The sequence below is a fragment of the Pundamilia nyererei genome, unplaced genomic scaffold (assembly GCF_000239375.1).
Source record: "Pundamilia nyererei isolate P.nyererei 1_Seehausen unplaced genomic scaffold, PunNye1.0 scaffold00115, whole genome shotgun sequence".
In the NCBI taxonomy this organism is placed as follows: Eukaryota; Metazoa; Chordata; class Actinopteri; order Cichliformes; family Cichlidae; genus Pundamilia; species Pundamilia nyererei.
Window position 1 is genome coordinate 1685042 of NW_005187516.1, and position 10880 is coordinate 1695921.

General features: G+C 39.8%; 1 protein-coding gene across 3 annotated transcripts in view; it reads right to left on the bottom strand.

The window, feature by feature from the left end:
- Nucleotides 1-10880, bottom strand: part of LOC102195714 (probable G-protein coupled receptor 158) — a 79520-nt gene that overhangs the window by 34484 nt on the left and 34156 nt on the right. For all 3 annotated transcript variants that reach the window (XM_005741987.1, XM_005741986.1, XM_005741985.1), the window contains 2 exons: nt 10018-10120; nt 967-1178 (listed from right to left, as the gene is read on the bottom strand). In XM_005741987.1, the coding sequence (XP_005742044.1) occupies nt 967-1178; nt 10018-10120 (315 nt within the window). The remainder of the gene's footprint in view (nt 1-966; nt 1179-10017; nt 10121-10880) is intronic.

Genomic DNA, 10880 nt, shown 5'->3' on the forward strand with positions numbered 1-10880 from the left:
GCTTGAAAGTTTTTGAATGAATTCTGATGAAACTTATACGGGTGTAGAGTCAGGTCATGAAAATGTGCCTTGGTTTCAAAAGCTGACAAAAATTTTATAGCTTCCACATTATGATTCTTATAAGTGTGGTGTGTATTGTTAACATAAAGAAAGTACCTTATAGAGTAAAATAGCCTGTCACATGTGACCTCTGACCTCTCCTTCAAGGTCAATAGACTGATCTATAGGTCAAAGTGATTTACAGAGCTATTTTTAAAAAAAGTAAAAACTATGTGTATTACTGCCGTTGTTTTTATTGACAACACATAGGATTATAGGGAATATATATGTGGATTCTAATATGTTACTTTAACCTCTTCTTTAAGATCAAATAAGCTCAAACCTTCATAAAATGTATCTTATCCTTAAATTGTTGCTTGAAATTCTGCTGCCTTTCTTTGTATTTTCAGCATTTAGGAAATGATTCTGGTATATGGGGATTCTAAATATCACTTTTTTTAGTTTGCATCCAAATAGCATTTCTTATTTGACCTCTAACCTCACTTTTACACTTAAAATCTGCCAATTATGCAAAGTATATATTAAAATGGGTTTCAACAAAGCCTTTGCACTTGTTTTTACTGCGCTACAAACGTCTTAAACTACATTTACAAAGAACAAAGAAAGCAAAATGAATGTATACAAAACACAAAATGATTCCCTCAAATGTAAATCCTGCCCACAGAGCTGCCTTGGTGGAGGTTTCCTCTCTCAGAGTGCTTCTAGGTTTTTGACTATTTCAAATTCTCTCTAAACTTTGCACTGAAAAAAAATGAGATTATGAGTGCAGGCCGGCGTAAGCTCTACTGACATCACCACACATGACAAACTCCCTCCAAAGTCTAAACTAAGTAGTAGAATAAGCTGTTAAGCATGTCCCTATCCACATTAGAAAAGCATGCAACCGATAACTTGCATTCTCCTTACCTTGTTTCTCCTGAAGTGGTAGACCACCACCATACTGGCCAAGTCCAGCATCATGCAGAGACCCTGGAAGGAGGCCACAGAGAGCCTCAGAGCACCGTCCTCCTGCACCAGGCAGGGCGTGTCATCCCGGCAGTAGGGACAGCCCTCGCGGCACGGCAGGCACTTGCTGGACACGTCGGAGGATTCGTCTCTGTGAGAGCCCTGCTCCTTACCTGAAGATGTGAATACACTTTAGATTTGTTTCATTATCACTTATCTTATGCTGTTCAAGTTCAAAGAAAGAAAGCCTTTGCAAATTCAAATCTAATCACATCTCGGGACACAGGTCTGATTAGCACTGCAATTAATTTGCATTTAGCTGTCACAGGCTGACTCCTTATTAAATGCTCAGTTAATCAATTTCAAGGCAAAGAAAGCATCAAGCCAATGAATCAAAAAGCCTTGGGGAGATAATTACAAGAATGCAGCCTGTAATTAAGCAAATGATGGATAATGAAGGCGAGGAAGATACAATATTGTGTCACTGCTCTCTTCCTCAGTCTTGTTTGCGTAATTGTAGTAATATCAGCATGTGACACACATGGATTTGGATGGGGTTTATCAATTCTATCCATGATTTTTTTTTTTTTTTCCCTTTGAGAACGTTCATTTTTAGCATGAACTGGTTCCTTTGAAACCTAAATTTAATCAATTACGTGTAAAGACACGACAGATGATGCAAGAAATATAATTCTTAATTCCAGGATGTCAGCTGCAGTGGGATTTGCAGTCAATCTGTAGCTGAAATCCTTCATTTTTTTTCAAACACACAGACATGCAGCTCCTCGAGCAAATGATGTTTGATAAGCATGTAATTCCTCTGTAGGTCCCAGAGCTCATACGGTATGCAAATGCGGCGCAGTTGCACAATGCTTCAGCAGAGCGTGATTGTAAGAGAATGTGCTGAAATTTCTTTGATAGTGGTTAAAAAAATTTTTAAGCAAGAAGTGAATTTAAGTAGCCACTGAAGTGGTTTCATTCGGCTGAGAAAAGAATGCATGGTGGTAACTGTGATCTGAGACTCTGTATTTTTGCTGTGAATCACAGAGAAGCTGAATTTCAGCTAATATATGTTTAGATATGCACAATAAGTGTTCAACATGACAGGATGTTATTTTCTGTGTTTGCATCCTTATGCAAATTCATAATGAATGTGAGCGTGATTCATGCTGCAACTGGCACAGACTGTCTCATCAATGTCTGCCCTTTAAACTCCTCATACATAGATACGCTCTATTATGTACATTTGTTAAACTGGCCATTAATGCAGATACCTAATCAGCCACTCACATGGCAAAAACTCAACAACAATTTATGCCTGCAGATATGGTCAAAATGAGCTACATCAAACTGAAGCAGAATGGGGAAGAAAGGTGATTTAATGACTTTGAATGTGGTTGTAGGGCTGGACTGAGGATCCCAGAAGCTGCTGATTTACTGGGATTTTCCCACACAACAATCTCTAGAGTTTACAGAGCCACCAAGATATGCAGAAGAGCATCTCTGCACAACACTTGGAACCTTGAAGCAGATGGGCTAAAGCAGCAGAAGACCACACATGCTGTCAGCTGAGAACAGGAAACTGAGGTTCACCAAAACTGGACAATTAAAGACTGGAAAAACATTGCCTGGTCTGAGAAGTCCCCAATTCTGCTGCAGCATTCAGATGGAAGGATCAGAGTAAAGATTGGATCCATTCTGGCCTTTCTCAGTATTTCAGGCTGGCATTGGTGTAGTAATGGTGCAGGGGATTTATTTCTTTGCATACTTTGTGTTATTTGAATACCAGCACCTACCTGACAATTGTTGATGACCATGTCCAGCCCTTTATGAACACAGTGTACCCCTGTTCTGATGGCTGCTTCCAGCAGAATAGCGCACCATGGCTCAAAGCGCAAATGACCTCAAACTGGTTTCTTGAACATGACAATGAGTTCATTGTACACAAATGGCCTCCACAGTCAGCAGATTTCAGTCCAGTAGAGCGTGACTGTTAATAAAGGTCTGGGTGGAAATCAATAGTGTCAAAAAAACAAGCAAGAAATGTCTAAAAGTGTTGAAATAGAGTATTGTGTTTACAAAGAGACTAAGTCCAGATAGGAAAAATGTTTTAATATTTAAAAAAAGATGAGAAGATGTCTAAAAAACACTCCGGAGGCCCATGCTGCGTGTACTTTTGACAGTCCCTAACCTCAGCTTGTCAATTTCCATCTACTTTCAAATGCCAGATGTCAATAAATAAGCACCAACTGTGGCGCATGAGTCAAGCTGAGTCAAACCGGACCTTGTTTTAGCCCACAGCCCATTTGTTGAGTTGTTGTTGTCAAACTACTGAGCTTACTCCATTACTGAAGAAAAATGTCCTCGACCGACTTGCTGTAAAGACTGAATTTCTCAGAGTGTTATAAGGTGTGTGTGGCAAGTTTACATTCGACAACCAGAGCACGTTGGGGATTTTTGGCAGTGTTGGTTTAAACAAATAGCAAATAACTTCTGGCCCAGCTGTGGCTCACACCGCACACATTATTCTGGTCTACATACTGAACCAAATGGCACAACTGTGACATCTCAACCTGAGGATCACATGCACAATAAATTTAGTCTAAAGTATTCACATTACTTTATTAGTGCTTTATTTGAAAGATGAGAATATAAACAGCTCAAAGATGAAGTATGTAGTTAGATCCTTCAACAAAGCCCTAATAACCAAAATCAGATGAATGCTGAAATTAATACAATACAGCCACCAGCCTCTCTCCTCTGTATCCCAGGGGCTATACAGAGAAACAGCATATTACCTTGTGCTGGCACAAGTGCAGTCTTTGTTCCATTTCTGTAATACCCATTCTGCCTCAATTGTAATAATAGACAAAAAGAAATTAGTTTTGAAACATCCAATTAAAAATAATACATAAGTACATCAAATGCAAAGGTTTTAAAGTGGGTACTTATTGCAGGCTATTACTCAGATTATGGTGAACTATTTTTTCTTCTTTCAGATGCTCAAGTTAGAGGTTAGCCAAGTAGATCATGTGTTTTCATCTCCTTCCGTCCCGTGCATCCTTCTCTGCCACACCACATTTTGTGTGCATGTCCTCCTTCACCACATCCTATTTCCTCTCTCCCAGCAGCATCATTTTCCCAACACACCGGGCATCTTTCCGCCGCACAGCTCAGTCTCAGTCTTTTCCCTTGAACCCTTCAATCTAAGCTGTTCTTACACTCATTCCTGAGTAACAACGGAAATTAGCATCATCTACATCTGTGTTTGTGTGTGTGTTACGGCTGCCATGATTAGACTATCAAAATCATCAACGACTAATTTAATAATCAAACTCATTGTTTGAAGCTGTGTATGATCCTGAAAGACGCAGGAATAAGTAGCAGAATTTAAGAGTGTAATAATGGACTGAAACAGAAGATGGCAGCAATGCATCTACAAGGATGCTAGCTGCCATTAAATGCTGAAGAAGAAGAAGCAGTCTCTGGTATAGTAGCTGTGTCCAAATTCGGAGGCTGCATTTGTAGGCTGATTACGTTACAGCGACGCAACGAAGGTTGTCCAAATTTGAAGGCTACTCCAAATGCGGCCGACAAATGTGTCCTCCTTTTCCCCAGATTTAAAGGATGGGTCGGGTGTATCCTTCGTGGCCCAATCTATCGCAGAATTCAGAGCGCGGCTCAGCCAATTCCAGTTTCCAACAATTGCGGCAGCTACTTAGTTTTAATATTACTCTTTCTGGGTCACAATATAAACTTTTAATTTTAAGGCGAGAATACAGCTGTGTAAACTTTAAATATCTGCTCGGTTTATCAAGACATCACATATTCGCAAAAATGCTCTGACGTTTTCAGAGACGTCTGTTACCCCGCTAGCTCGATAGCTGACCAAGAGGGTCAAGGCTCACTGGAGCCGGCGAGAACAGCGAACTCCCGGCACATCGTTTTCAAACCTGCCGCATTCTTTCGCTACTCAGGTTAAACATGATATATAAGTCACTTGTATAACTTATATAGTTATAGTTTTTACACAGCTGAATAAACGTCAAACAGAAAACTGATTAAACACAAGTGTGATGGTAGAGAATTTACTCCAGTGTCCTGTTATATTTTAGGAGCAAAGAGCAGACGGCTAATTTTATTAAACTCCACCGAGACAATCTGCAATCAGCTAGCACATACCTTAAACACTTCAAGCTGTAAGCTAATGATTGTTATATGAAAGCAAATGCATGCTGGTGCAATAAGCTGTAGGTTTTACATCCAATGGGTGCATGATCTGATTAGTCGACTAATTGCAAAAATAATCGGTGACTAGTCGACTATCAAAATAATGGTTTGTGGCAGCACTAGTGTGTGCGTGTTATCTAAAATTTTTGTATCATAAATTTGTGTTTGCATTGTCTTTTGTTTGATTTGAAGATCGAATCATTCTCACAGTGGCTTGAAGGCAGACAGAAGAAAGCTTGGTTCATTTTTCACACATCTGTCACAGGGGCCAGATGTTCACAGTGATACCACGGCTCTCAGTTTGAGCACAGGCGGTCCTTCCAAACCACTTAAACTACTGCAAGTAAAAAGTGCTTTTCAGTTTGTACATTCCTCACAACTGTTGGTTTTTCTCCCTAACGTTGTTTGTTTTTTGTAATTTTATTTATTTATTTATTAATTTTGCAAAACTGTACTTGCACAGCTTCTTCAGTTCATTGAGGCTGCTGCAAAGCTCACTGCACGCTTTAGGCATTTGCATTTGTAGTGCATAAATTGTATACTCAAATTTCTTGCTTTGGGTCTCTTTGTGTGTAGCTGCACAAAGACTAAGACTGATGTTCCACGAGTGGAAATCAGGGTTGCAACTGCAATGCAATCTGAGTCACAGTGATTTTTAAAGAGGTGATCTGCATGGGGTTTGGAAGATGAGTCTCTTCACAGACTGAGCATTTTGACTACATCCTTCATCACACTGCATTATAATAAAGCTCCAGCTTAGCATATCAACCCCCCTGGGGTGCTGCATTGTTGGAGTCGGGGATGAGAACCACCGCAGTTGAATGATTATATTGCTCATCAGGGCCAGGCTTTCTGTCCGAGGACACTGCAGCGCTTTCAGTCAAGAAAACCGACATTCAAACCCAAAGCACGATCGGGGGGGCTAAAGTTAACGATATAGTTGAAAAGTGCAAGTCTGAAAAGCAGAACATCAGCAGAGAAATGATCCAAGGCCAAGAGGGTGTGCAAATTTAGTTTTTCTTTTCTTGTTTCTCGCACCTGAATGAAAAATAAGAAATATTGGGAAAATAAGATCGATTGCCAGAGCTGTAGGACAGGCAATAACAGCTTACTGTTCTCTAAACTGCTCTCCTGAACGTCAATTGTCCATATGCAGCGTAGCAAACGCCCCATAAAGCTTAAGATTTCCTCATATATCTCAGAAATGTGCATAGTGTTCTGTTAGGAGATATACTTTAGTGTGCAAGGAATGCAGAAGGTTGTGTCCTGATTAGTTGGAAAACCAGACACTAGACTTAAAAGGAATGAAGTAAATGAAACAGTGTGTTTATGTGCTCTGAGGGTGGAAACTTACCTGGCTAACTAGTGCTTCTTGCTGTCTTTCGCTGTGTAATGCTTCCATTACGAGTTGAGCTTTATGATGACATTTTTGGTGCTCCTTATTTTTGTCCTTATTGCATGCACATTGTTACAGTCCTAATATGTATATATGTGTTAATCTTTGTGATTGCATTAGAATAAAATAAAATAATTCATCTATCAAATCTTCCCCTTCTCTTTCCCCCTTTTTCTGTGTTTTTATTCACTTGTTTTGTCTTTTACTTTGAGAAACTCGTCTCTCTTGTTTTTCAGTCTTCCTGCCTTTGTGTGTTTTACCTACAATATGTTGTTCCCTGAACTGTGTTACCTGGACCTTGTTTTCACCTTTTCGTATTTGCTCCATATGTTACTTTTCCTCTATGCCAGTTTTCCTTTGTAGATTGTTGCAGGAAATTCTTTCTCTGCCTTTTGCTCATTCTCTCTGTAAAACCTAAAATTTGCTGGTTTTCTAGGCTGACCCTTGCTTGCCTGCTTCTAACATACTCTGACGTCTGATTGCTTGGACTGGGAATTTGTGCAGTGAAACTTGTAAAGACTGATTTTTGCTCATAAGTTGTGCTTTTGAGGTCTCATTTGCCTTCATCGGGTGTTACATAATTTTTTGTTAATCTCAGATTTTGGGGGTTATTGAATTATCGCAGCTCTCTCCTCCTATTTATTGAACCCAGCACATTACAAATTCCACCCAAAGCAGAGCTGGACAGTGTTACATTAACAAAACTCCTTTCTCATTATATCTCAACTCTTATTTGCAAGCATCCTTTTAAATGCATCTTTAGTTTGTTAAATGTTGAATGTTTTCAACAAGAAGCAACAAGAGCACACTAAAAAAGAAGAAATATTGGCATCGCTATCAGGTAAAAGACAAATGTGTTTTTAGCAAACTTTTTATTTTAAGCATCTTTATTGAAATTTACAAGACAGTTTTTTATAATTTTACTGTCTCTGAATCTCTATTATTAGAAGTCTGGATGTGCTGAGTGACTGCATGAGCAACTGGTGAGACCCTTTTTTCCTGGTCCACAAGCACCGGTCATAATCTTTCAGCATCATATCAGGTAGGTAACTGTTAGCTATGTGCTTTCAGCTACATAAAACAGACGTCATGCTTTTCCTTATTTTCTGTCATTCTGTAACAATGATGGATGCACGTATTAAACATGACCAAAATGCCAAATAATGTGATCACAGCCAGAAGCTCAGACTTCAGACTGTTCTAAGCGCTCTAATCTTGGCTCTGTATCATGTCAGTGAGATTGGATATCTTTAAAGTGATCATCTCAGGCACACAACACAGTAGCCCACCCCTCCTGCTGTTCAAACCTTTTGTTTTAAAAAGGGCAGCTGATTCAAAGAAAGCGTGATTGAAGCGAGCTGAAACAAATAGTTTCAGACACAGGATAAACTAAGGCTCAGTATATGATATATGATTATTTTGAGCTTAGAATCAATAGAAAACAAAATAAATATGTTCCCTGTAATATGCTTATACAGCTTTCTTATTTCATTTACGGCCATCTGAGGTCAAAGATGCTGTTTCAGAGGAGCTAAACTGTCAAACTGCCAGGGTTTGCTCTGAATTTGAGTTTCTGTCTCAAGCTTGGGTTTCTGTTTTGCTGTTAGAGTTTAAAGTTTGATTTGTGTTTTCATTGGATTTCCCTTCTCTGTTTCTGCCTTGGTTCCTGTTTGTTCCCTAGTTTGAAGTCTCATTAAGAGTTAGTATTTACATCTGTATTAGTTCTCTTATTTGCTGTTTTACTATGAAGGTTTTTTTTCCCATGTCTAGGTTAGATGTTTCCTGTCTGTCTGATTGCCTTGATTACGTTCACCTGTGGTGATTATGCACACCTGTGGCTTTCCCATTTTATGTCTATTGCCTAATCAGACCTCTGTGTATACTCACTTGTCACTTTATTAGGTCAAACCTGCTAGCACCTGATTGGATCCCTTTTGACTTCAGAACTTTCCTAATTCTTTGCGGCACAGATTCAACAAGGAGCTGAAAACATCACTCAAAGATCTGGGTCCATATTGACATGATAGCGTCACACAGTTGCTGCAGATTTACGTCGGATTGACACCACACCCCAGAGGTGCTCTACTAGATTAAGATCTGTCATTTGAGTGCAGTGAACTCACTGCCCTGTTCAAAAAGTCAGTTTAAGATCATCGGAGCTTTGCGATTTGTGCAGATGGGGACACTGTGTTCATAAAGGGATCTATGTGGTCAGCAACAATGCTCAGGTGGTGTTTAAATAATGCTCAGTTGCTATTAAGGGGCCAAAAGCGTGCTGAGAAACATCCCTGCACACAATTACACCACCAGCAGCAGCTTGAACCATGGATAGATACAGGGCAAAATGGATCACTGGTTTCACGTCGTTTACTCAAAATTCCAACCAAGTTGCCTCAGTAACTGAGAATCATGAAGCCAGACAATAATTTTCCAGTCTCCCATTTTGGCGATCCTGTTTGAATTCGTATTTGTGGCATCTGGTGTGGTCTTCTTCTGCATGTGCTTCAAGGTTTGAATGTGCTGTGCATTTAGAGATGCTCTTCTGCATGCACTGGTTGTAAGAGGTGGTTATTTATGATACTGTTCCTAGAGACAACTATGCAGGAAAATCCCAGTAGATCAGCAGTTTGTGAAATGCTACTTTAACCAGCTCGTCTTGATTGTGTCTACATGTCTAAATGCATTGAGTTGCTCTGGTCAGTTGATTAAATATTTGTGAAGGAGCAGTTGAACAGTTGTACTTAATAAAGTTTTGTTCTTTGTGAAAACATCTGTTAGGTTTCCTCCTATTTTTGCACCTTGGTTTCTGGTTTTGGTTGCATGTTCATGTTTCATATGGCACTTTTCATCGGCCACAAAGGCTTGCCTCAGTGTGCAGAGTCTTGCATTAGGTCCTCTCTACTCCACACTGTGACACTGCCACCGTACGCCCTTTAAGAACAAAAAACCTGACAGGCATAGCAACAGTAACCGTCTGGCAAATGGTCAAATAAAATGTAACTAAACATTTATTCTAATTTATTCCACCTTGTGTTCTACGTCTACGCAGCCGTCACACAATCCAACAGGTCTGTGATTCGAATGCCACCTGTGGCTCCCACTGGAGCTCAGAATAGAAACGTAGTAGACATTTCAACATAAGAGCAGTCAAACTCCCTTGACTGGAGCTTGAGGTTTCATAACCTCACAAACCCCAGGATACCCCTTCAAAGCTGTAACAAGAATTTCAAACAAAATGTGTGACTGTCAGCTCAAAAGAGGTGGTTGTTTTCCTCTTTTTTCCATAATTCCCAAAAGCTTGCTTTTGCAAGACTCAAAGTTTTGATCTGACAGCTCACTGCAATATGCATTTTTTTATTATTATTACAGAGAGCTTTGTAACCTACTTTTAAAGCCATTGAGCGCCACTCGGCTCGGATGGTAAAATCCTCTCCTGCACTGGCACTTGTACTTGTCCAACACAAATCCATGGCCAACAATGGGAGTGCACTGGAGGAAAAAGAACAGACAGAGACAGGTGGAGATTAGTTTAGAACAAAAAAGAAAAATCACTTTCCTCTGGTTGTAATCAACAGGATTATCACAGGAAGGAGTTGCATGACTAAGAGCGAGGAGCTGGTGGAGGAAATTACGTGAACATAAAACAATAGGATGGAGGAGGATGAAGATGATCGCTCAGCCGACTCAGCTCTGTTTGCTTCTTGAATCCAAAAGCAAGTGGGCGTAAAATCATAAATTCTCTCTGGTATTTTCGATGTCAGAACCATAACAAAACATACACACACTGCAATAATAAAAACAGATGCAAGTATGAATCTATTTTCCCCTGAAGCTGAAATGATTAGTTAGAGAATAGATTATCTGATCAGCAAACATCAGCAACGCTTTTAAGCAATAAAAGATCCAAATTCACTAGTTCCAGCTAAAGTTATACAATAAGATTGTTTATTAACTTCTAGAAAAATTATCTGCAAAGTTATCAAGTCAGTGGTGCAGCAAGGAGGTCCTGGGTTCAGATGTGCCAGCTGGGGCCTTTCTGTGTGGAGCTGACACGTTCTTCCTGTGCCTGCATCCGGCCTTTAAGTCTGATGTCCCTAAGTCACACGATCACTGCGGCATCACTGAGAGTTAAAAACTGTCTAAATTCTTTCATCTGTAATAGGGCTGCCACAAATGATTATTTTGATAGTCGACTAGTCACCGATTATTTATGCGATTAGTCGACTAATCAGATCATCATCCACTGGAC